Source organism: Maylandia zebra, linkage group LG2 (genome assembly GCF_041146795.1).
Source record: "Maylandia zebra isolate NMK-2024a linkage group LG2, Mzebra_GT3a, whole genome shotgun sequence".
In the NCBI taxonomy this organism is placed as follows: domain Eukaryota; kingdom Metazoa; phylum Chordata; class Actinopteri; order Cichliformes; family Cichlidae; genus Maylandia; species Maylandia zebra.
The window spans coordinates 47,227,477-47,253,010 of NC_135168.1; the positions used below are offsets into that span (position 1 = coordinate 47,227,477).

At 39.7% G+C, this 25,534-nt stretch overlaps 4 protein-coding genes across 8 annotated transcripts in view; 2 read left to right on the forward strand and 2 right to left on the reverse strand.

The window, feature by feature from the left end:
- The first annotated feature begins 3,469 nt into the window (after positions 1-3,469).
- On the forward strand, positions 3,470-4,602 carry timm8a (translocase of inner mitochondrial membrane 8 homolog A (yeast)). The gene is made up of 2 exons (XM_004545800.5): positions 3,470-3,670; positions 4,286-4,602. The coding sequence occupies exons 1-2, from the start codon at positions 3,560-3,562 to the stop codon at positions 4,445-4,447; spliced, it is 273 nt and encodes a 90-aa protein (XP_004545857.1). The 5' UTR covers positions 3,470-3,559; the 3' UTR covers positions 4,448-4,602.
- A 355-nt stretch (positions 4,603-4,957) lies between these two features.
- Positions 4,958-8,866, reverse strand: zgc:101583 (magnesium transporter NIPA2). The gene is made up of 6 exons (XM_004545798.4): positions 8,696-8,866; positions 8,366-8,498; positions 7,066-7,122; positions 6,675-6,765; positions 6,260-6,420; positions 4,958-6,138 (listed from the first exon to the last, which is right to left on the reverse strand). Exons 2-6 carry the CDS (start codon positions 8,496-8,498, stop codon positions 5,504-5,506), a joined length of 1,077 nt encoding a protein of 358 aa, XP_004545855.3. The 5' UTR covers positions 8,696-8,866; the 3' UTR covers positions 4,958-5,503.
- Positions 8,867-11,536: 2,670 nt separating this feature from the next.
- On the forward strand, positions 11,537-14,796 carry mars2 (methionyl-tRNA synthetase 2, mitochondrial). Its single transcript, XM_004545801.4, has 3 exons — positions 11,537-11,960; positions 12,307-12,641; positions 12,984-14,796. Exons 1-3 carry the CDS (start codon positions 11,684-11,686, stop codon positions 14,160-14,162), a joined length of 1,791 nt encoding a protein of 596 aa, XP_004545858.2. The 5' UTR covers positions 11,537-11,683; the 3' UTR covers positions 14,163-14,796.
- A 175-nt stretch (positions 14,797-14,971) lies between these two features.
- med12 (mediator complex subunit 12) overlaps positions 14,972-25,534 on the reverse strand; it is a 31,443-nt gene continuing 20,880 nt past the window's right edge. Inside the window, exons 28-43 of one of the 5 annotated variants that reach the window (XM_014412618.3) lie at positions 25,083-25,154; positions 24,805-24,968; positions 24,508-24,669; positions 24,105-24,306; positions 22,011-22,120; positions 21,602-21,737; positions 20,694-20,843; positions 20,071-20,433; positions 19,823-19,964; positions 19,496-19,701; positions 19,234-19,308; positions 18,816-19,036; positions 18,515-18,680; positions 17,795-18,007; positions 15,677-15,758; positions 14,972-15,584 (exon numbers count right to left, since the gene is read on the reverse strand). In XM_014412618.3, the coding sequence (XP_014268104.3) occupies positions 15,547-15,584; positions 15,677-15,758; positions 17,795-18,007; positions 18,515-18,680; positions 18,816-19,036; positions 19,234-19,308; positions 19,496-19,701; positions 19,823-19,964; positions 20,071-20,433; positions 20,694-20,843; positions 21,602-21,737; positions 22,011-22,120; positions 24,105-24,306; positions 24,508-24,669; positions 24,805-24,968; positions 25,083-25,154 (2,502 nt within the window). In that variant the 3' untranslated portion in view covers positions 14,972-15,546. Of the gene's footprint in view, positions 15,585-15,676; positions 15,759-17,794; positions 18,008-18,514; positions 18,681-18,815; positions 19,037-19,233; positions 19,309-19,486; positions 19,702-19,822; positions 19,965-20,070; positions 20,434-20,693; positions 20,844-21,601; positions 21,738-22,010; positions 22,121-24,104; positions 24,307-24,507; positions 24,670-24,804; positions 24,969-25,082; positions 25,155-25,534 lie in introns of all 5 variants that reach the window. The other 4 variants (XM_014412617.3, XM_014412620.3, XM_014412619.3 and 1 more) reach the window with 4 other exon arrangements.

The following is a 25,534-nucleotide window of genomic DNA, read 5'->3' on the forward strand; positions in this document are numbered from 1 at the left end:
GATATTTCACTGGATTATGACTCTGGGCGACCCCTCTCTTCACCCTGTGATCCACAGCCAAAATTACTGTACGGATTTCCAGAAAATTGATAGTAAACTTAACACAATTTACTGTACTATACTCTATATATTCTCAACTTTAACCTCAGATTACAGGAAAACTGTAAGAGGTGACGCAGATATTTCACTGGATTCTGACTCTAGGCTGTCGCCACTCTTCACCCTGTGATCCACATCAAAAATTACTGTACAGTTTTTGAGAAAATTGATAGTAAACTTTGCACAATTTACTCTACTGTACTTTTAATATCCTCATCTTTGAGCTCAGATTACAGGAAAACTGTAAGAGGTGACACAGATATCTCACTGGATTATGACTCTGGGTGACCCCCACTCTTCACCCTGTGATCCACAGCAACAATTACTGTACGGTTTTTGAGAAAATTGATAGCAGAATTTACCCAATTTACTCTACTGTACTCTATATATTCTCATCTTTGAGCTCAGATTGCAGGAAAACTATAAGAGGTGACACAGATATCTCACTGGATTATGACTCTGGGTGACCCCCACTCTGCACCCTGTGATCCACAGCAACAATTACTGTATGGATTTCTGATAAAATTAAATCCTATTCCATTACCAAACAAAATGAGTTCATTGAAGTATTTGCTTAACTACAAGAAATTTCTTTCCACACACAATTTAAATTTTTCAAAATGTCATTCACACACCACCTCAAGTAGCAACTTTAGTTTTAGACATTATTTATTCAGTGCTTAATCACAACAATAGTCACCTTAAGGCACTTACATAATAAGTTAAACCTTACAATAATACATACAGAGAAAAACCCAACAATCATATGACCCCCTATGAGCAACAGTGGGAAGGAAAAACTCCCTTTTAACAGGAAGAAACCACCGGCAGAACCAGGCTCAGGGAGGGGCGGCCATCTGCCTCAACCGGTCAGGGTGAGAAATTACATTTCTCAGATTACTGATTTCTCATATTACTACTACACAGTTTAGATATATTGTTATTCATTATCTGTCATCACACAAATCAACCCAAAAAATCAAAAAGGAAATACTTGAAGTACGTGCACAAAGCAAGAATGTTATACACATTGTGTTTTACACATGTGTTCCTCAAAACACCAATAACAACTATAAGCAGATTATTCAAGTAGCTTTCACTGCATGTGGAATTAGGTTACACAAAGCACACACTTCCACTCTGTCTTCTGAGCACTGCTGAGCTGTTCATTTGTCATGTCCAGGCCTTCAGAATGGAACCAGCGGTTATCACATTGGATCTGTAAACAAAAACATATGAACTTTCATAAACACATTAAGTAAATAATTCTATGTTTTAATCAATTACAATCTTTAAGACACAGAGTCAAATACTTTGTTGTAGATAACATAAAACAATTATATATATATATATATATATATATATATATATACATATACATATATATATACATATATATATATATATATATATATATATATATATATATATATATACATATATATATATATATATATATATGTGTGTGTGTGTGTGTGTGTGTGTGTGTGTGTGTGTGTGTGTGTGTGTGTGTGTGTTAGTGTTCATCAGTTTGACACAAATAAATATGTCCATTTGAAGAAGATATTACACACTGGAGGCCTCAAGTATTGTCTGTGCAAATGTCCTTCGTGCCTGGGCCATCTCTTTTTTTGTCGTCAAAAATGTCATTTCTGGTTTATTTGGGAATGCTTCCATTACTACTTTGACCATCTGAAATAAAAAAAACCCCAAAAAATATATCAATTTTCTCAAAAACCGTACAGTAAATTTGGCTGTGGATGACAGTGTGAAGAGTGGGGGTCACCCAGAGTCATAATCCAGTGAAATATCTGCGTCACCTCTTACAGTTTTCCTGTAATCTGAGCTCAAAGATGTTAATATGTGGAGTACAGTAAAGCACAATGGGAAGATTTTGCTATGAATTTTCTCAAAAACCGTACAGTATATTTGGCTGTGGATCACAGGGTGCAGAGTGGGGGTCACCCAGAGTCATAATCCAGTGAGATATCTGTGTCACCTCTTATAGTTTTCCTGTAAGCTGAGCTCAAAGATGAGAATATATAGAGTACAGTAGAGTAAATTGTGCAAACTTTACTATCAATTTTCTCAAAAACCGTACAGTAATTTTGGCTGTGGATGACAGTGTGAAGAGTGGGGGTCACCCAGAGTCATAATCCAGTGAAATATCTGTGTCACCTCTTACAGTTTTCCTGTAATCTGAGCTCAAAAATGAGAATATTAAGAGTACAGTAGAGTAAATTGGGTAAATTTTATTGTTAATTTTCTCTGAATCATACGGTAATTTGGGCTGTGGATCATAGGGGGGAAAGTGGAGATAAACCAAAACTGGGAGTGGATTGTGAAGTAAAATAGTGTCAGGACAGAAAACACTTCGTTTCTAAGCCAGTCGGCACCTATACCGTAATATGCGTAAGAGTAGTGCAACCACATTTTAGGTGCGGCTGGCGGAGCGGCTAGCTTGACTGTGACTTCGTAAGTTGTTTTTTTTTTTTTTAAACTTTATTTATCACATTATAGACATACAGTCAAGTAAAACAGGGATCACATAAAAGATAACATTGTGGTAGTACAATGAGGAACAGAAAGAGTGACAAAGACAGTAAGACAAAAGTGAGTACAAAAAATAAAATAAATCAAGGGGAACATAAATAAACAAAAGTTTGCAAGAGCCAAAATCAAGTTAGCAGTTTCAATCGGTTACAGATGTTAACAGTCTTGAGAGCCTTCGTGTTTTTTGATGAGGAGATTGTCCTTATATATTGTGCAAGTTCCATTTTTAATACAAGAAGTTCAGGCTTTCTGCCGAGGACTTTGCTTTTGTGTATATGAAATTTTGCCAAAAATAAAACCAAATTTATAAAGAAGAAAGCATCATTGTCCTTGTCTTTAAAATTATAATAGCCAAAGATAACATCCTTATAGTACAGTTGAAGATTAGGGAGAACAGAGTCAGTAATAAACTTGTGGAAATCCTTCCAGAATTTACACGTAAATTTACACGACCAAAACAGATGAGAAACTGTTTCAGGTTGCTCTTGACAGAAGGTACAATTTACATTTATTTCAGCCATAAATTTGGACAAATATTGTTTGGTAGGGTAAAACCTATGAATCAACTTAAAGGAAATCTCTTTAATTTTGTTTGTCAAGAAAAACCTTTGTGGTAAAGTCCAAACTTTTTTCCATTCAATATCTGTTACAAAATTGGCCCAATAAAATATGGCTGATGGAACAGAGACCATTGCATCCTGAATGTGACTTTGTAAGTGAGGGCTCACTTGACCGCAGTTGTTACGAAAGTCTACGTGTACAGGATGACGATGCTTGTCACACAAACGTGCTCTGTGATTGGCTGAACTACTTCCCGTTTCGCACACACACGTGAAGGTCAGCAATAAAGCCATTAAGCATTTACAGTTTGCAAAATATTACTAGTACGACCTCTTTATAAGCAAGTATGGACAGCCAGGGAGCGACAGCTGACCCTCAGCTTCAGCAGTTCATCGAAATCGAGTCTCAGAAACAACGATTTCAGCAGCTGGTGCATCAAATGACGGAGGTCTGCTGGGTAAGATGAGCGTTACGCTACCAGCTCAGCTCTGCCATTTGCTATGTGTATAAATATATCTGGTTTTTTTGACTGATGGCTGGTGTGTCTTATATTATACACAATTTTAGGCTTCCGTTTTTACTGGCCGTGGACAGAAAACTATATTAAAAATTGATTTTAGCCGTTTACAAACACCGGGTCGCACCGCTTTTCTTAGGCGACCCTTACCGCTATGTCAAAGCAGGGATTCAGTAATAAAGTGTTAGAGACACTATACTATTCACTATACCCCGGCTTGGTATAGCTGGCGCTTTAGATAAGGAGTATCGGAGTGAAGCGAGGTGGACGGACATGTAGTATTTTAATGTTCATGTCAAAGCGGGCAAAAGGCAGACGTGTGAGGTCACGAAGGACCGCCTAAGAATTTCCTGAATAACTGGTTTAAAAACACTTTTGGCTTCGACTTCGAGTGTCTGAGCAACACGTCCGAATCGTGGAGTGCCGCACTGCGTGCTGAGGTCACAGCTGGGGCACATCACGCGCTGACGTAAAGTTGGTACTTTGTAACAGGAACTCTGGCGCTGTATCCAATCTTGCCGTTACATTTCCTTTTAATCGTGTCTCTGTTTCCAGGAGAAGTGTATGGATAAACCCGGGCCGAAGCTGGACTCGAGGACGGAAGCGTGCTTTGTTAACTGCGTGGAGCGATTCATCGACACCAGCCAGTTCATCTTAAACAGACTGGAACAGACTCAGAGGAGCCGGGGGTCGTTCTCAGAGACCATGTCAGACTAAAAACTGTCTCTCAGAGCGCTAACGAGGCACACGGGCACTGCTCTGAGAGGGACCGTACCTCTGACCCTGCTGTCTGTACAGTACCTTGAAGAACTGTCCAGCCAATGGGGGGAAAAGGAATCTAAAGTGTTACCTTTTCATACAAGTGCCTGAAAGTAACATCGAGCATGGACTCCTGTAGTTTTTTTTATTTGTCTTCTGCTGGCATCTGAGTGTTGAGAAAAAAACAAACAAAGCCACAAACCTAAACTCTGTTTTTGTCAAGTCACAGAGCTCAAGCTTTAAAACTGAGTCTGAATGTGAAAACTCACAAAATGTGCAAAAACACACTAAGCTGGCCTGCTGGGGGGTTTACTTGCAGCAAGAGGACTTAACTACATGCTGGTGTAATGAAAGGAACTAAAGATGTCTTGACAGAGGAGGCATGATCAGCAGCCGAGGCTGAACATATGCAATAAATAAATTTAACAAAAAGAAAAACCAAACAATATTGTCCATCTTTTGGAAGAGTGCAGTGACATGATGTTGTAAATGTGTTTTAATCGGCATTATCAAACATCCAAAACACAGTTAACGCAGCAATTTGTTACAGCTTGCACACATTAGGTAGACATTTATACAAGTAGACAGCATTCTTTGGTGTGGTTTGTGTGTAATACTGAGGTAATTCAGTAACTGACATCATCGACTCAGAGCAAATTAAGACTTTAACACTGACTGCATTTAAATAAGCTCACACATTTTTAAGCATGATGAAAGCTAAAGGTGCAAAACTTTGGTTATAGTTTTCAGTAACAGAAGGCACAATCTGGCTTGTGAAGGCTACTTTTTAACTCAATATGTTGTAAAAAAAAAACAAAAAAAACCCCAAATGTACACACCAGTATGATGTGGACAACTAATTTTAAATAAAATCCAGTGTACTGATAGCATTACTCTCATTTTAAAGCCTCCTCTCCCATCCTCCTCGCTTTTTTGTAAGATAGATTGTAAAGCTGTGATATGCATTAAAGTTTTAGAATGACTTTGTAGTGATAATAACAATACTGGCCCTCTTTAAGGTGCTCTCTGGTGTATACCCCACCCTCCATTTGTGGCTCCTTCTCTGGGAAGATTCATCTCGTCTTGTGCTTGCAAGTCATAGCTGGGAAGAGCCAAGTATGGCTGTTGGCCCCATGGAAAGCCCTGAGGACCTTTCCTCAGATAAAGTGGGAGGGAATCCCAGGTAAATGTAATGTCTTTAAAGGCATGGAGGAGAAAAATTCCCAAAATGATGGTCAAGAACCCACTGATTGTTCCCACTATTCCATCTATGTTCATTCTTAACCATTCCTTGAAGAGGATGGCCGAGCAGGCCATGACAGACGTGGTGAAGAAGACGTAATAAATGGGAGTCACTAGTGATGTGTTAAAAATGTCAAGGGCTTTGTTCAGGTAGTTGATTTGAAGGCTGACACAGATTACCAGGCAGATGATTAAGGCCCAGAACAAAGGTTCCTTCAGCACCGCTGTCCCGGCAAACAGCTCCTTAATGCCAATGCCCAGGCCCTTGACACAAGACACAGAGAGCGAGCCAATCACAGAGCAGATCAGGATGTAGACCAGCACATTCTTCTGTCCAAAACGCGGAGCCACAGCACAGATAAGAATCAGACTGCTTCCCACAACGCACACAGCAAACACAATGAAACCTAACGGGAGCATTCAAGAATGAGTTAGTAACCTGAAAAAAATCAAACATCCAGCTCCTTTCAGGGATTCAGCTTCCACAGTGTTGTTAATCAGATCACAGCAAAGCAGGTCTGGTCATACCTGGATCCAGGAGCTTCTCAGACATGGCACTGAGGGAAGCCACCTCTTCTTCCTGCGGTGCATGGATAACCATGACTGTGGAGCCCAAGACGCAAAGCAAACAACCAATCTTCCCATGCACATTCAACCTCTCGTTCAGAAAGTAAGAGGACAGCACGGCACTGGAGATGAAAAACATACACAGCAGAGGCAGCATTGGCACAAATGGTACTGTTCCATATTTAGAAGGGTATTTCTTTCATAGTGGAAAAAAGTGAAAGCAACAGCTTTTAGCAAATATATAGATATTTCAAACCATAGTAAATATACTGTATTTATTGGGGATCATTTTCAATCTCAGATGCATTTCCAACATGCATCCTTCATTAATAATACTAGTATACAACATAATATATTAAACCTTTAAAACGTTTACCTGACAAGTACACTCAATGCTCCTAGTGGAGTCACAAGTGTGGCTGGTGCAAATGCATATGCGGCAAAGTTGGCAGCCTCTCCAGCTCCCACTGCAACACAGCAAAGATCGTCATTAGCATGCAGATATATTCATATCTGGTGCAGCTGCTTAGGTTAAATATTTTCTTCCAAACCCACATGTGCAAATGTGCTCTTTGAAGGAATGTGTACTTGGAATATTTGGTGTGGGTGCAGTGCTTACTGCCACGTCACCAGCAAAAAAAAAAAAAAACAACCCACAAATGCCTTGTTTTGTTTTAAGAAAACAAAGAAGACAGTGTTTCTAGGAAGAATCCTGACCTTGTTGCCCGTTTACAGGGCAGGATTAAATCTGCCAAAGATTCACTTACTTGAAATTAATCCTGCCCACCACAGCCATTCTTTCAGGTAAGCATGGCCCCCTTGACCTGTTAGTTGCACAAAGAGAAACTGCAGTAGATTTCACAATAACAGCTGCAGATTTCGCCCTCAAAACCATCATTGTTGGTACATTTATGAACAACCAGGTTAATGTTACTAATCATAAGTTACACAATGTACTGCGGTAGCTTGAATGTGCACAGCCCTTCCGATACCCGCTGTAGTATATTTTTATTATTCAGGTACACCTGTCTTCTTTTGCACTACAACATATAGCTGTAGTTTTCCACAACTTATCTCGATTTTATTTATGCAGTTCAAAACAGCCAACATCTCAAGGACCTTACGGATTATGATTAACTCATAAAACATGATATAAAGTTCTCAGTTACAAAGCCCGAAGTTTTATAAAGTAGTTTAAATCAATTCCATATCAAAAAGCTAAACTGCTGTTTATATAATAATAATAATACAGTAATAAGACATTAATAGAAATGCCTATGTATTTATGGAAGAACTATAGTCCATGAGTCATTTTGAGTCATTTTGTCAAAAGCAAAATATTACATATTTACTGCTTCTTAAATGTAAGCATTTAATGCTTCTCTATGTCTTGAAGCTTTATTATACATATTAACTCCTGGTTAACTAGTAAATCCCTAAAAAGTAAATCCATTCTTTGTTTAAAAAACATACATAAATAAATCTAATTTCATTTGTAATAAGGGATAAATCTTTACTGTACCAGATGGGTGTGTCTTTTAGTAAACTCTTGTAAAACAGGGTTAAATACCACTGGCATACTGTGACTAGCAGCTTTGGTGCTACAGTGCAGTGGTTTCTGCATACCTAGGTGTCAGAATCACATAGGAGAAGTCACAAGGAAATCTCTTACATTTTTTTCTCAAATTAATATGCCACGTTTTCTCATAGTTGTGCTTTTTAGATGAGCTGACTTGTTTATTGTCACAGAAAAGTCCAATATTCTGTCATTTTCCCTCTAAAATGTCAGACTTCGATGCAATGATTAAATTTTTAGTCTTACGTGATAGTTAAGCGAGTAAGAGTCTCAAAGTATGTGAATGCAACACAGCTGCATGACAACTAAGCTCCCTCCATCTTACTGTTGATAATGAAAGCTGGATCATTTCCATCATGACAATTGCAATAACAATTCAGCTTTAAGGGTTACTTTATCGTGTTGTAGTTATTGTTGATACAACTACGTGTTCTAAAAATCTCTTCGCGCGCTCGCATAAACTTCGCTACAGTTGAGTTTTGTTGTATCACCTGCTCGCATGGACCCCTTGCTGGCCAATCGGAGCAGGCCTTTCTTCTTCAAGATGAAACTTGAGCCGATAAAAACACTGGAGCTCACAGCTAGTGAGAGGCCAATGTAGAAGTCCAACCGCGTCACCTCCATCTGAAACAGCGGATAATGCAGTTAAACATGTTCCGGGTGTAAAAATGGTCGACCTACTTCAAACACGAAACTTTCCAGGCATCGAGCGCCGGAAAGCTCATGTTTAAAGAAGTCACATGACAGGCTGACCGTACCGCGACGAACTGAAACTACCCATTAAAACGACCGTAAAAGCGGAGCAATATGAAAGTACGTACCGCTCTGATTTGCTTGTAGTTTGTTTTAGTGCAATTCAGCTTTAGCCGGTCGGCTAACGTCACATTTTGTGAAATGTTTTACCTCCGTCGTCACATTAAAGCTATTCGTCACATTCATTGCGGACCGCGGGAGGAGAAGCAGCTGATTGGCTGGTCGTCACCAAGCAACTTCCTTGTGATCGTCTTGGAAACGGTTATCTGCTACCGGTCAAACAAACAGCTGCTCGCCATGTTTTCATACGGGATTACAGATTAAATTGTTTTCGTGATATTTAGTTATAATGGCTGTTTTCCTTAATAACATCAACAAAGTACTGGAAAGAAAGTCGTAGAAGAAATAACAGAGAAAGGTGTTAGAATATGATACTGATAAAACAGTAAAGGGTCAGTCTACAGTTGCAGGACATTTTCTGTATGAAATACGACAACATGTTTGTTGTGTAAAACACACTTCTACTAAGATAAAATGTACCTAGTTGTTTAAAACGTGGTTCCAAAATATTATTTAAAACACAGACAAATTGCATTTTTCTCTTGTCCCTACTTGCTGATAATGACATGTCTTATACACTGTAGGATTTTAAATGAGTTTTACATTAACTTGATTGTTTTGAATTCGTTAACATATCTATAATTGTTCAACCTTTTTTAAACCTTTTCTAAACATCAGGATAGTTTAAAAAAAACGTATATATCCACAGCAAGTTCCCACAAAATATGTGCAGACTTGTTACCGAAACCTATTTAGCCTCAAAAAGGAAGAGACAAAACAATGAGGTGGCATGATAAAGAAGAAGTGACATGATCAAGTCCCGTGCTAACACCAATGGTAGACCAAAGGTCAGTCCCTTTGACATATTTTGTATTTGTCCAAGCTTTTCTGACTAAAGTATGTCACTCTAACCATTACAAGTCCCTGTTACCCATATTATCAAAAGAAGACAAATGAATTTCACAGTTTCATTCTTTTATTAACTACGTTCATCCCTGACTTCCACAGTACATTACATTCCACATTACATTATCTACAAATAAAGCAAATATAGCTATTCGACCCTGTTGCCTTGTCCTACACTGTTTTTAACACTGTTACTATATAATTTTTATTAAAAATAAACACATTTTTTTATTAGCTCACAAGGGTTGGATCTACTACCTTTGTAATAGTAACTATTATAAAGTTCAGCAAGGTAGATTTAGAAAGTTGCTTAAATGAATCAATCTTAGCTATTAGTATTAGTATATTAGTATTCCACGTAAAGGCAACCATCATCACCTTTTTAAAATCTAAACTTTTACAATTTTATAATCTACATTTTCTGGTTCTGGAGAATTGGAAAATATTTTTGTAAGTTTAATATGTAAACTTAAAAAAATACTATACATTACTTAAATAATGCTGACAGTTGATAACATCAGGCAATATCAATATTTAATAATATTTACAGTATTATTAAGTAGATATACAGTTGTGGTCAGGAGTTTACTTGTCATGGGCATGAATGTGATGGTAATTTTTGATGATTTCTTTGAAAAATTTCCATGGTAGATTAAATTGTATGGAACACATGTTCACTGACTTTACAAAGCAATAAAAATTTGGATTTATTTTGGATTTTCTCTAATCCACACTGGGACAAAAGTATATATACAGAGTCAAACATATACACAGGACCACTTAAATCTTTTCAGAAGTGGTGCTGAACGTTCTAAAATATCTTTTAACTTGACAAAGCCAAGGCATACTAACTTCTCGTTAGTAATAATGATTGACAATTGGAAGTTTCTTTTTGCCAGCAAAAATGATTTGTTTGACACCGCTCACTGGATTCACCAATACAAAATAATTCGTATTTCGACGAAGCTATCAGTGGATACAGTAAATCCACCAAATCCAGAAAATTTGGCCAATCATCAGGAAATCAGGCGGGGAAAGCAGTGCTCCACCACTGCTGACTTCGACTAAGGGCATAGACAAGCAGTAGAAGGAATACTTTGTGAACCTCTTTAATCCTACTGACACGTCTTCTGTAGAGGAAGCGGGGTTACTGGAAAGGAGAGTTTGTCCATTAGTTGAACCCCAGATTCGGGAAGAGCAATGTTGTTTTCTTGCGCTGGTGGAGCGCTGGACCATCTATTTATCCTGTTGAGGATAACTGAGTGTGCATGGGAGTTTGCCAACCAGTCTGCATGTGTTTTGTGACTTCAAAGTCTGAGGCCATGGTCTTCAGCCAGAACAGGTGGAGTGCTCACTCTGGAGTGGGGACATGTTTCTGGAGGAATTCAAGTATCCCAGGATCTGGTTTGAGTGAGGAAAGGGGGGAACAAGTTATTCAGATGTGTCACTACTTTGCCAAGGTTTGGAAGAAGATTCGAACAATCACAGTTTTGTTTGAACTGTGCTCCAATAATAATCACATCAACAATGTGCATTTTATTAAGCACATTGTTGTATTAATATATGCAACAACTCAACAACTTAATTGTGATGAGTGGATTAAAAAAAAAACAAATCCTTTGTATTTACCTCACTGAAACCATGTGCCTGTGCACATGTCAACTTCCTAGTCTGTTTTTTGTCAATAAATTCAAAGTTTAAAAAAACGTCCCACTGAAATCGATGTAGTTTTTTTTTTTACCGTAAATATTTTGCTTTTTGTATAGTTTCTTTTTTTAATATGTGTTAGAATATCAGCGGTAACACTAAATTAAAGAGAAAAAAAGGAAAAATAAGAAAGAAATAGGGGGAAAATACACCTCGTAATCTGATTGGTGGTTGATAGTCAATGCGCAACATACAGCGTTTTCATTGGACAAATTATTGTTATTCGTAGAAACCGGAAGAAGCCTCAACCTTCACAGGCAATGAAACACATGGATTCCAGGGTTACATTGAACTGAATTTGCCGGTTTTACGCTAACACTCTACACTACGTGGATTCAGTATCGTGTTTTGGTCTTCATGTGGACGTCGCTTGGTATCCAACTATGAGGTTCCCCTTTCTGTTTGCTACCAGAGGATGTAGAGCGGTTTACAGACTCCATCAAAAGCAGTTTTTATCACCGGTTCCACCTCTCTGGGAACATCGGAGCAGCGCTGCTTTGAGCACTCAGCTATGCAAAGATGACAGAAGTTACTATATAACTACTCCCATCTTCTATGTCAACGCTTCACCTCATTTAGGACACCTTTACTCAGCTGTCTTAGCAGACTGCTTACACAGGTACAAACTACTGCAGGGATTTAACTCAAAGTTTGCAACAGGTAAATCTTCCATTTACGCTAAGTGTTCGTTTTTCATGTTACTTTAATTAATGGGTGTCTATAGGTATTAAGGTCTTTGTTATACACCATTTTAAGCCTTACACTGAACAGATCAGGGCAAACGAGAAAATGGTATAACAGAGAAGAAAAGACTAAGATGTTGACATAAAACTCTTCTGTGATCACCTTATAATTTTGACATTTTGAAACTGTTGAAAAAGTAAATTAGTTCGTTTTCTGTTTTATATGATTGTGAGTGGAATGCATTTTAATTTTAACCATTATTATTGCTCAGTTGACTTTTTGGCTTTTGATGATGCTCTTGTTATGTTTGTCATACATTCAGGCACTGATGAACATGGCTTGAAAATCCAACAAGCTGCTGAAGCTGCAGGAAAAGATCCCCTGACCTTCTGCACGGGTGTGTCCAAGCAGTTCAGACATCTCTTCAGTAGCTGCAACATATCGTACACAGACTACATAAGAACCACCGAGCAGAGACACCGTGAGGCTGTGGAGCATTTCTGGTCAGTGCTGTGGAACAAAGGGCTCATCTACAAGGGGAGTTACGAAGGCTGGTACTCCACGCAAGATGAAAGCTTTCTTATGCCCTCTCAAGTCGGTGATGCTTTGGACTCATTAGGGAAGGAGATCAAAGTGTCGCTGGAGAGTGGACACAAGGTAATTTCGATCAAACCGTGCAAACAACTTTTTCCTTTTGTCTCTTGAGGAGCTTTAAGAAGTCTAGGAAAAATACGCTAACTTGAGCCTCTAATCTTTAGTGTGTGACATTTGCTGAGTACGTGGAGCCTAACAATGGGTTCGATTTTACCACAGACTATTTACTGCATGTAGTTCCTGTCTGTGCTCTACTGCCCTGCCAAATAAACACTGAAAATGCTTCCCAAACGAATTGTGAAATGGAGATTTTTATCCGTTTTCCCCTTTTCAGTGTTTATATGAAGCTATTTTAACTTCATTAACAAAGTTTCAAAAACAGATTATCTCGCCACTGTTTTGCAGGTGGAGTGGATGAAAGAGGAGAACTATATGTTTCGCTTGTCTGCGTTTCAATCTCAGCTGCTTGACTGGCTCAGAGGAAATCCTCAGGCTGTACAGCCTGAGCGTTTTCACCAGGCCGTACTTAAGTGGTTGCAGGAAGACCTTCCTGACCTCTCGGTGTCCCGTCAGAGAAGCCGTCTTCAGTGGGGGATCCCAGTCCCCGGAGATGATGAACAGACTATCTACGTATGGCTAGATGCTCTGGTGAACTACCTCACAGTAGCAGGATATCCAGATAAACACAACCAATGGTGGCATGTGGCCCGCCATGTTATAGGAAAGGACATCCTAAAATTTCACGCCATCTACTGGCCAGCTTTTCTCCTAGGAGCTGGACTGCCACTGCCACAGGTGATTCATGTGCACTCCCACTGGACAGTAGGAGGAAAGAAGATGTCTAAAAGTTTGGGAAATGTGGTCGATCCTCTTGAACGCTCACAAATGTTTACAGCTGATGGTATGAGATACTTTCTCCTGCGTCAGGGTGTTCCTGACTCGGACTGTGATTACACAGATGACAAAGTTGCCAAGCTGCTCAACGCAGAGCTCGCAGACTCTCTGGGTGGTTTGCTTAACCGCTGCACGGCACCAGCTCTCAACCCAGCTCAGGTCTACCCCTCTTTCTGTCCTCAGTCCTTCCCCAGAGCACACGGAGGCAGAGCTGTGCATGAAGACTACCACATGTTGGATGCTATACAGAAACTCCCAGCTGTGGTGGAAAAGCACTATGAGGCTATGCATATATACAAAGCTCTGGAGGCCATCAGTGCCTGTGTGAGGCTCACTAACGGGTTTGTCCAGCGCCACACACCCTGGAAACTGGATAGGAAAAACAATGAAGACCAGCGCTGGGTAGACACCATCATTCATATCTCTCTTGAGTGTCTGAGGATATATGGCACACTTCTCCAGCCAATTGTACCAGAGACTTCTAACAAATTGCTGTCACGACTTGAGGTGCAACCGCATGAGAGGAGCTGGGCAGGTCTGAACTTCCTGGCGAGGTACCAAGGAATGGACTGTCCTTTTGAAGGAAGAGCACTAGGATCTGACAGCGGAGTGCTTTTCAGTCGCTTGGAACCTCATAATGCCGATAAACAAAAACCTAAGAAAACAAAAAAGTCTGCAAATTTGAAATGAGGATGGTGTGGGTTTGTTTTTTAATGTAATCTCAAAAGTAAGTTTCACAGTGTGAGAGTTGTCACACATGCATTGCAACCATGAACCTTTTCCTCAGTGGTGGGTGTGAGAACACAAAGATCTAACTCAGTCACACTGCACATTAGGCCATCTTTCATCTAAAACCTCGTTAGGATAAGGGTTTATATCTGATTGCGCTTGCATCAAAGTACCTAAGTGCATTCACTGCTATCTGCACACTTTATACTGCAGCACATTTCCAGTAGTGAGAATATATCTGAAGTCATTTCTTGTTGAGTGCTACATGTGAGAAAGGACATCAGTCTCATTTGGATTCCAAAAATCGACAGTTCCTGTCTGAAAACAGCTGAAGCCTTTGTTTTAATATCATCACTCTAAACCGAATGGAGCCATGATTCAACATCTTTTTATTCTACTGTTGGATGTCATACTGTCTGGATTGAAACTCTATTCTAAACACTGTTAAGCTGAAATGAAAACACCTGTATAGTTACACGTGTATACAGGGCCTTTACACCTTGCTGTTTGTATTTCTCTGTGTTGAAATTTTTTTTGAAAACTCCAAGATTAGTTGTACTGAAAAAAAACATAATTAAATACTACATATTTCATAGCTGCCCAGTCTCTGAACAGTTGTTAGTCAAAGTGTCCTTCCACTCTTTTTACTAATCACTATGGTCGCAAGCTGAGGAAACACACCAACTTTACCAGTATGCCTTCCCCCTCTCTCCCAATATTAAACACACAGACGTGAATAATGAACTGATGCCTCAGTCCCATTTAGCTGGTTCACTTTCACAGTCCTTGTAATAAGAACACCGTTTTATTTACTCATTATTGGAACACTTTTACAAAACAGTCATTTACGGTGGTATTTACATCAGTTTGATACATTTTATGCACTCGTTGTCATTTTCCTTCTCCCAGAGCTTGAAAAAGAGCAGCGAAAGATAAAAACTTTCACTACCCGGTTTTAAAAGAGGCAGCTAACACAAGTACCAGACATTAAAAACTGACATGATTTTTAATGAGAAATACACGAAACTGAGAAAAATTGTACAAATTGAAAAAAAAAATTGCATTATTCTTATAATTTGTGGTAATTTTTTTCTTTACATAGGCTCCATCATTAAGCATTACGTGTTTACTTCAGATAAGGATCACTCCATTGATATTCTATAATTACACAAGTGACACAAGATCATCTCTGATTGTGGTCAATATTGGATTTCGTTAATCTGTTTGGTGGTCCTTTGTGCCTTCAAGTCATCCCTCCTAACTACCTTCATGGGACAGGACACATGTATTCCCCCAATCCACAGAGCAGGGCCTCCACTCTGCCCACCACTATGAACAAACATTATCAGTAATAAGAGTTGGTGCCCTGTGATGGTTGTGTACCTGGAAAACAGAGGGGAAAGGTTTACAAATGTGGAACAATGAACACACATTAGAAATGTGAGAAGATGCCACTGAAGAGGTTTCTGACTTACTTGATAGTTGCTGTTGCAGCTGTCTGACCAGCGCTGCGGTCTGCTGTTGCTGCTGAGTCTGCTGCATTCCCTGTCGTGGGAACTAAAAGAGAGAGAGGGTACTTAAAACTATTTTTGCACCTTTATCCAAATTAACTCATTTTAAATAAACTCAAGCTGGATTTCCAACTTGGAAGTCAGAGCAGCCCTACTAACCCAGGGTTAATGCAAGATGACAATAGTCCACAGAAACCTTAGTAAAACTGGCCAGTCTCTCTCCTTTAACCTTGATTTATTTAAAAAGCAGCCATTTAGCAGCAACTGAATATTTGGGGTGCCTGAATGCTCAAGTGGGCTGGTAAATGATCACAAACTGATCGGCCACTCGATAATGTTCACGCTGGTCTTCGGTAGGGAGTTCTTCACCAGGAATGACGTATGTTTTGGATTGCTATCATCCTGTAAGACAAAGTGATGACCCAGACCCGGTTTTGCTGCTGGCTCTAGTTTCATCTCATCTGACCAAAGGATGCACTTCCAGTATGCATGGTCCCTCTCCAGGTTGTCCTTAGCACACTTCAGTCTGGCTTTAAAGTGTCTCTTCTGCAGAAGTGGAGTTTTTCAGTGCAGGATCCTAGTGACTGTCGAGTTGGCTAACAAATTCACTAGTGTCTTGGCAGTTGTTCTGGGGTCTTTAAACACATCTCTCATCGGTTTTCTCTCCAGAAACATTTCGCTTCCTACCTCTGCCAGCCGCCTTCTGTGCTGTGTGGCTCTCTTAGAATTTCCTGATGATACTTTTCACTCCAGTTCTTGGCACTTGGAAATGCAGTGATAACTTTGTATAGCCATTTCCTGCTTTGAGTAGGGCTGTGCAATATGACCAAAATCTCATATCCCGATATAAGAATTCTATCGTCCGATAACGATGTAAATCACAAAAATGTAACATTTTCTGTAAAGTCTGTGAATCTCGGGCAGCTCGACTTGCGTGAAGTGTTTCCAGCTGCGCGTCGTGTAGCTGGAGTTTTAACCGATGCATGAAACGATACATTTTTAGACATAAGTTGTAACGGCCGCCGTTTGCTTTGTGAGTATTTATTACAGGGCGTGCTGCGGGGAGAAGCCTGTTCTAACGTTTGAGTCTAAGGTTTATTTTTTAGCACCTGACGGCTCTTTTTTAATTCTCATCCGTAAATAATCTGCTCTTTCACGTGATTCAGTTTATTTTGAAAAGTCTCAACAGGATCTTGAGCTTTATTGTGAAAGGTTTATGTGGAACATAAACAAGCGGACATGTGATGGTGTTACTGTCGTTGTTGCTAACGACAACACATAAAAACAGGCGCTTGTCCGTCCGTAGTGTGGTTTTATTAAATATAAGAGAAAGAGAGAAGTTTGAGAAATGAATACAGCCACTACAGTGACATCAGAACCATGAAAAAATATTGTTGTAAACAGTTTATTTTGCGACACCACGAAACAAACGATAGCGTAAAATGAAAGGACAGATGTTTTTATATCGTCATCCGATATATATGTTATATCGAACAGGCCTATTTGTGAGTGTCAACAAGTCTTTTTCTCAAGTCTAAAATGATTACTCTTATTCTTGGCATTTATCTTCAGTGAGGCTAAAACCCTTGCAGAAGTTGTTACACTGAGTGTAAATTGGTAGATTGGTTTTAACTTGATTTTACATGTTTTGATCATTACTAAGCTAAAACATGTCATTACATGTCAGTCATTTGTGCTATTGCTCAATAAAAAGGTCCGTTTTTCAGGCAGTTAATTATATTGACTTGTATTTTTCCTGGATTAATTTCTGTCATTGTGTTCAAATCACTAATTTAAGCTTTCTAAACTATTATTACTAAATATTAAACTAAATTACTAAACTATTATGTTTAGAAATTTTCAACTCTTGTGAATTATTTTTTGTGATAACTGAACACAGACTTTAAATAATTATTTAGCAGCATAACAACAAGTCTTAATCCTTTAGTTTATCTCGCCACATCCAAAACATATTTAAATACAGATGACGTTTCCACGAAAACTTCCCAGCACCTGCCACCTGTCCAGTCGTAATGAATAAATCCTGCGAATGCCTGGAGTACTAAAAGCCACTAAAATCACCTGGACTCCTACCATGGGTTGCTGCGGTGGCAGCGGCTGCATGCTCAGGCCCTGGTTCTGTGCCTGGCCCGGTGGAGGCACAGCCGTCACCTGTGGCTGTTGCTGCTGTGGAACCTGCTGTTGAGGAGGAACCTGCTGTGGTTGGACCTGCTGCTGCTGCTGTTGCTGCTGCTGTTGCTGCTGCTGCTGCTGCTGTTGATGTTGTTGTGCCTGCTTTGGTTGGGGAAACATAACACAGAAAAAGCTTGTAAATTTCAATAATGCACCACAACAGCTGAAAGAACAGCAAGGGCCTCTTGCATACTGGATTTAATCTCAAAAGATGCAGATTTAAACAAGTTAACATGTCCAAATGGTGTTTCCCCCTAATATGGTAGAAGACAAAGCTAGGGAACCAATCCTATCAATCTGAGATAAGACTAATTTTGTTGGGAACAACTTTTATTCAGCATAGGAGGAAACATTTAGCTGTGACGTGTTTAAAAGTAAAGTTAACGTTATTCAATACCACTACACTTCTAACACAGTAGTGATGTGCTGTTAGAACTTTAATCTATGCTAGAAGAGGAACTTTCTCTGCTTTTACAGGCCATGCCTTTTAAGCACAGCCTTCCATCAACCTGTTTTTAGTTCTTAAGGCTGCATCAGGCAACTTTTTTTCTGTTTTAAGAAAACCCAAGCCATGGCCAAGATGTGACTAACTTCATATAAGTGACATACCCTCATCGCTGCATGTTGTCTGAGGTACTGCTGCTGCTGCACTAATTGTTGCTGCTGTTCTGTTAATATCTGATTGGGCCTGGACAAGCCTGGATGGACACCTTGTCCCATTTGCCCGAGATGGGATGGCATGATAGGATTCTGCTGGAGTTGCTGGTGGGGAAACCTGATATGTACAAGCCAATAAGAAAAATTAGCATATGCAACAATACAGCAAGCATAACAAGGACAAAAAGACACAAAGACTTCTAAGTGCTAATAATTATCAAACTAGCAGATTTACTTGCAACATAATACTGACCTCTGTGTGTTCTGCATACTCTGTGGGTAGCCTGTGGGCTGTGGGGCCTGCTGGAGAAGATACCCACTTGACCTCTGTTGCCTTAGAGGTTCCACTACAGCAGGGTTGGCTCCAGGATGTGCGCCTGGGAAATTTTGGTTGCCATAGGAATGAGGTACTATACTACCACTTTGAGATGGATGCTGCTGCATTCCCATGTGTGATCCGTATGTGGTATAGCCCTGTGGTATAGCACAAATAAAAACAATGTTGATAATTCAAGCCAAGCAAGGAGGAGACAACTGCAGACAAAACCAGGAAAGACCACAGGCAAAATATAGGACAGATTTCAAAAACGGTCTGTGGTCTATGGTATCATGTTTGATACAACCTTGTGTTAAATGTGACAAAAAAAAAAAAAAAAAAACACACCACTTACCTGGGATTGCATTGAAGTATATTGTTGGTTTGGTGGCATTTGTCTAATCTGCCCTAATGCATTTGGATTTTGATGCTGAAAACACAAAAATTGAATTACTCATTTTTCTCTACTACAAAAACAATCAAGGATCAGAATTTAAGCAGCAGTTAAACACAAACTACGTCTGTTTAAGTTTACTAAATAGTGCTAAGGTGGCACAACTATTCTCAAGGAGTAAGTATTGCTTGACATGTCAGAGGTACAGACTCACCAGTCTGACCTGTAGTTGGTGTCGCAGATTCGGGCCTTGTGACATGGTAGCATGGGGCTTAAAGGTCATTTGGTACTGTTTGTCTGGTCCCATGATGCCAGGCATGCTTCCCGGCATGCCTGGCATCATGCCTGGATAACTAGGCCGAGCGGGCATCATTTTGCTAATTTGGCTGCGGTTTGGTTGTCTGTATGGAACATCTAAACCTGGACCTCCTGTGGAGAAACAAATAAAACACAAGTCTCAATCCCAGATGTTCCAGCTGTGGCAATTCCTCTTGGGTGCTACAGCAGCATAAGTCATAATGATGAGAGTATCCTGCAGTTACTATCTGACCTGTAATCTGACCTGGAGGTAGAGGCTGGCTCTGTGTGTACACGTTCTGTGGATTATAGGGCATGGTCCTGGGATATGTGGGGTTCTGCATCAACTCTGGTGCCATACTTGTATATGCAGGACCTGGTGTTCGGTTATAGTCCTAGTCACAGAGGATAAAGTATTTATTTAAGTTTGGAAATCAATGTTTCAAATATAATGATCTCTCATATTTAATAGCAAAAACATCAATTGGCAGGATAACAGACCTCTGTTTTGTTAGAAGGAGTTTTCTTTTTCTTGGACTTGGACTTTTTGTTGGACTCTGGTGGCACAGTGGCTACATTCTTCTCCGTCTTCACCACCTCTATCATCTTCTCTGGTTCCTGTGAGACAGGTGTCAGGGGTTCCTCCTCTTCAGGGGGTAGGGGAAGAGGCTCCAGGTAATAGCTACGTGGTTTGGGCTTCAGGTGGGTGTGATAAAGGAGGAATCGCTGCTGCTCCTCAAATTTAGTCACCTTACGGTCCACACGTACTGTACCAAACCAGCCCCAGGAGAGAGGGGCGGAGTGTTTCAGACCCTCAAAAACATCCCACGGAGAAATCTTTTGTTTAGTAGATACTTGAAGACCCTGATAGATCAGAGACAAATTAAACTTACTAAACTCTTGCTAAATTCAAAATCATCAAGTTAGCATCAGTTCGTTGCAGATTTATCTGGTTTTCCTGTGACCTTAACTTGTATTTATCTTTACAAGCTGCAGTATTTGCATCTTTAGTTGTCTTCAACATACTTCTCTACCCCTCTTTCAAAATATAAAAACTGTGTACATCTAATTTTTTAAGCCTAATGTACAGGATGTATATTGACAAATAAAAAGAAAGTGTTTACCTCCTTCTCAAAGCCAGCTATCTTGTTGCCCTTAGTGTCTATCAGCGAACCCTGAGGTTCACAGGTTATGACATCGCGGGTTTGCTTGGGCAGCGGCAGAAGCTGGCGAACCTTTTCCAAACTTTCTGACTGCCGATCTCCAAGTTCTTTCTGTGGACACAAAACAGATGGAGTGAGTGTTAATAAAACTTAACTTTACATGGGCAAAATGCAGTTCTTCTCATTTAATGTCTACATGAGCAAAGCCATTACTTTGGCTGCCTTCACATGCAAAATGATCAATAACCAAGATAGTTACAGCTAGAATTAACCATGACCTTTAGTCTTCAAAGTAAACAAGCCTTTTGCACTTAAGGTGAAAAAGCAATTGTTTCACTTTTGTCACTCTGAACAATGTGGTCAGTCTCATTTTTAACTTGAACTCAAGTGGTTATTTTTATAGACGGCGCTCACCCTTTAATCTGGCGAGTTCGCTACTTAATACACCTTTACTACTTATAAGGAAAGCAGGAAGTCGCTGTTACATACGCAGTAACTTCTAAAGCAGATCATGCATTAACATTTTTCTTTTGACACTGAATTTATTTATTTTGGTATTTATTTACTAATTGTATTAAGTAATTTAATAATCATGTAATAGTAACTTAATATTACTGATCATTTAGCAGTAAATACAAGTTTAAAAAGGAATAAATACGTGCATTTAAAAACAGTTTAACGAGTTAATACAATTAAATGGAAAATTAAATGACATGGTTAATATATTTCATGCAATACTTATTCAGAGAGTGACTTTTTTTATCCTTCATAATAAGGACCACAGTTGAGCATTACATAACATCACACATGGAAAGTATTATACACAGTAACAAAATCTTGCATAAGTGAGGAAACTGTGCTCATCCTACCCTGAGCTTCTTAACCAGGTTCATGTAGGCTCTCTTGTTTTCCTCCATGCTGCCCTGAGAGATGCTGGACATGTCAGCAGCCAGTGTGCCATTAATCAGCACACTCAACATGTCCAGCACTGTTGTGAAGAGCTCGCTGTTGGACAGAAGCAGAGTTAGTCAGTTAGATAAAGTCAGTGCCCAGTAGGAACACTCAAGATTTTCAAACTATAGTTTATTAGACTGTTTATTCAAAGATTCACGAGTGACATTAGATGGTACTCCACAGTTTCTTGCAAAGCAAAATACGACTGTAACTGTTAAAAATGCAGGTCAAGTGCTAGCAGCTGGAGAATCCAGCTCATGGTGTCCAATTCAAGAAATAATGTGCCAATATTTCAATAGAAGTTACTTTGAAGCAAACACTTACTTATTGGACTGCATGTCCACTGTGCCACTGCTGATGATGTCAAGGAGTAGTACCGCCCACTCCGTGGTCTGTTGCGTGCTGCGCTGCACTGTATCAAACATGCCACCGACCTGATGGGAGAAGAAGAAAAACAGGTGATTTTAAATAGTGCTCACATGAAAGATGTTCTTGCTTGCATTTCTTTTATTGGTCTCAGCTTTTTTCCACGATAAACGCTGGGTCATTCCAGCTTTCAACAAACCAAATCTACTAAGATTTGATTTGTTTCCACATGACTGCTTCATAATCCATATATTAAATGAAGCCATGCAAAATTTTACCCTGCAACCAACTATGTGCCCTCACAGCACATAGCAGCCGGTCAAAATTTCACTCTTTTAAAATTTGGACATTTTTTTTTAATTACTTTAACTTCAAATATAAATGTTTCAGAGCTGAAAAACAAATTTATGCTCTGCTAAAAACATCAGCAAAATCCATTTTACACCCACTCAAATGTAAAGCCAAAAATCACATTTTTCTTCAGCACCATCTTCTCTAAAACAATACATCATAGTTTCAAATGTGAAACTTGTGTGCTAGTGTCCACCAATTTAATGCAAATGATGTAGAGATACAAAGTAGCACTGATACACAACATCTCTGTTTCCTCATAATAAACTGAAGGATGCATCCTATGATTGGACGGGTGGCTGTGGCTACAGACGTAGATAATCAAAAGGTTGTTGGTTCGATCCCTGGCTGCTCCAGTGGATTGCATGCCAAAGATTTCAGATACCGAATGCTAGTTGCTCTCAATGACTTTGCAAGGGTGTGAATTAGGGGTGGGTTTTGCTTTTTGATTTATTCTAGTTTGGATAACGTGATATCGATTCATTAAAATTCTGAATCGATTTTTTTAATAGAAATTTTTTTGGCCGAAATGCCAGAATCTCAGGCTAAACCTCACAAAATTTCTACAACCACCAAACAGCTAAAACAGTCAATGAGAGCAGGAACACGGACTCTGCACAAAGACATAAACACAAAGCGCCGACGCATCAGAATCAGTGAGATGTGACTTTCTCACCCGACGGCACGGACACGGTCGGGGCTGAAAGCCGACAGCTCGCTGATTCCGATGTTTCGGCGGGTCGCGCTTTGTGTTCACGCCCTTTTTGCGGTGATTATGAAGCTGAAGGTTTTATCTCTCTCCAAACAATACTGTTTACAGCAAAATACAGCAAAAGAAGATCCAAACTACGCTTCACATAAACATCGTCGTGATTTCACTCTTAGTTTTGCTGCTTTGCTTCCACCAGGATAAAAATCACACTTCATGCACAGCTCTCTCTCTCTCTCTGTACTTCAAGAACAGTTTCCCGTCTAAAAACCCATTTTCTGCATTATTCGCTTGCTTGTTACGCACAAGTCTACCGTTGTTTACAGCGCTGTCGGACGCTGTTTTTTTCCCTTTTACTTCTGAAACGAAAGCCTCATTTCTGCCGTTCAATACTGAACAAATGTAAACTTTTTAAAATTATGCAAAATTGCAAAACGCTCAGCTGTGTCTGTAATAAAACCTCTGTAACTTTGCTCTGCTTCACTTCAGCAGCATCAGGTAATGTTCATATGTTGATTAATGGTTTTCTTTCGTTTTTGATCGACTGCAGAATATTTTCATAAAATCCCAGGAGAATCACCTCCACGTTTTTGTTTTATCCTCAGCTACTTTGACACAAAGGCATCTGCTGTGACGCTTATACACCTTTGATCAAGTCTTGCAAGTGTCAGCGTTCGTTTTATAGATATAAAAATATGGAAATGTACTGATGCATGATCTGAATTGTAATATTTCTGACTGTCTGAGGCAAAATTTCCACGATTCAAATCGCATCGAATCGAAGATCAAATCGATTCGGGACTTTGTGCATCAGAAACGAATCGATTCTAGAAATCAGTGACGATACCCAGCCCTAGTGTGAATGTTAGGTACTTCTCCCCACAAAGATTATAAAACAATGTGGATTTTTTTTGCCTTCTTTGTAATTTGATTTAATTCATGCAATTCTTTCTTTCTTTTAAACCAGCTGTCTCTTCTTTAAAAACGCTTACAAGATTCAGTCGTAGCTTCAGTGCCTCATGCATCATTTGCTTTGCCTTGCAGTCATCTTGGTACTGGTCTTCTCTCCAGTTGGTGACAATCTGCTGCACTTGGCTGTAAAGGGAGGTGAGGAGACCCTCCCTCTGTTCATCCTGCCCTTTTAAGCAGGTCAAGACCAAAGACAGGAACGGCTGCTGGCTCAGCAGAGACATACTGTGAAAGGAAAACAAATTTCACTTGATGAAAAAGGAATCATTGTCCAGAAGTGGGCAGACTGAGTTTTTGGAGATTTCATAACATGTGTAAGTGCTACAAAATGAAAAATGTCCTTCCTGCCAAACATTTCTTTCTGAGATTCCAGATCAAAGAAATCTAACTGGTTTAACGACAAAGAAATGTTAGTTTGCCACATACCTTTTCTGTTTCTGCCTGTCCCTCTCCTTACGTGAAGAAGAGCCAAGGTGCTGCCCTTTCTCCAGCTCCTCTCCTGCCGCCTTTAGCACATGGCCCTGGACTGACGTGGGCAGCTTGGCTATCAACGGAGCCACCAGCCAAACACCCGATCGCTCTGATGAGCTGCAGATAAGAAATATTACACGTCAGCATCGCTGTATTCAAACCCAAATGCAATGGCTATGATTTTTTCCTTATAAATGTCCAGACACAACAAAAAAACAAACAAATTTTAACAAGACCCGAGGAGAGACGCACCTTAAAATAGGCTTCATTTTGCTTGTGGTACTGTTGTTATTAGATGCAGAGCCTCCTTGGGCTGCTGCCCCGTTCCCTGAGGGGTTACTGGAGTTCATCTCAGCTGATTTCTGGAACACCTCTATAGTGGCCTTGGCTATGTTCTCCAAGAGAGAGTAGAGTTCCTAAAGGAAAACAGATAAGAAATAATCTGATATGCCTGATAACAGAAATCCCACGATTATGTTGTTTTCTTTTCTTTTTTTAAAAACCCCCCAAAACAAGCAGATAACACTTACATTGTTGGTGCTCTGTTTGATCATCAGCTGCAGCTCCAGAGATGACTGTCTCATCGTCCACTGGTCCATATTCTGCATCAGGGAAAGGATTACTGTTAAATTCTCTTCTTGTGGTAGAAATTAACAACCTGTCATGAACAGGTTATGGATAGTTGAGGCATTAGTCCTGTGTTAAACCATGTCCTAAACATGTTAGATTTTCTGCTTTGTTTTAAACCACATGTAAAGGGACATAATGTGAATATTAAAAACAGCCTTTGATACTTTACGTACCTAAGGCTGTTCATAATTTATTATGTAAACAAACAGTTCACTGTGTGTCTGTATTTTAAAACAGGGGCATGTTTTTCTTTACTGATCCGATTTTTTCTGGTGGCCCATTAAATGAAATGAGTTTGACACTCCTGTCCTAAAAGCCTCACTTAGCCAGGAGAGGGCAGCAACACTCCACC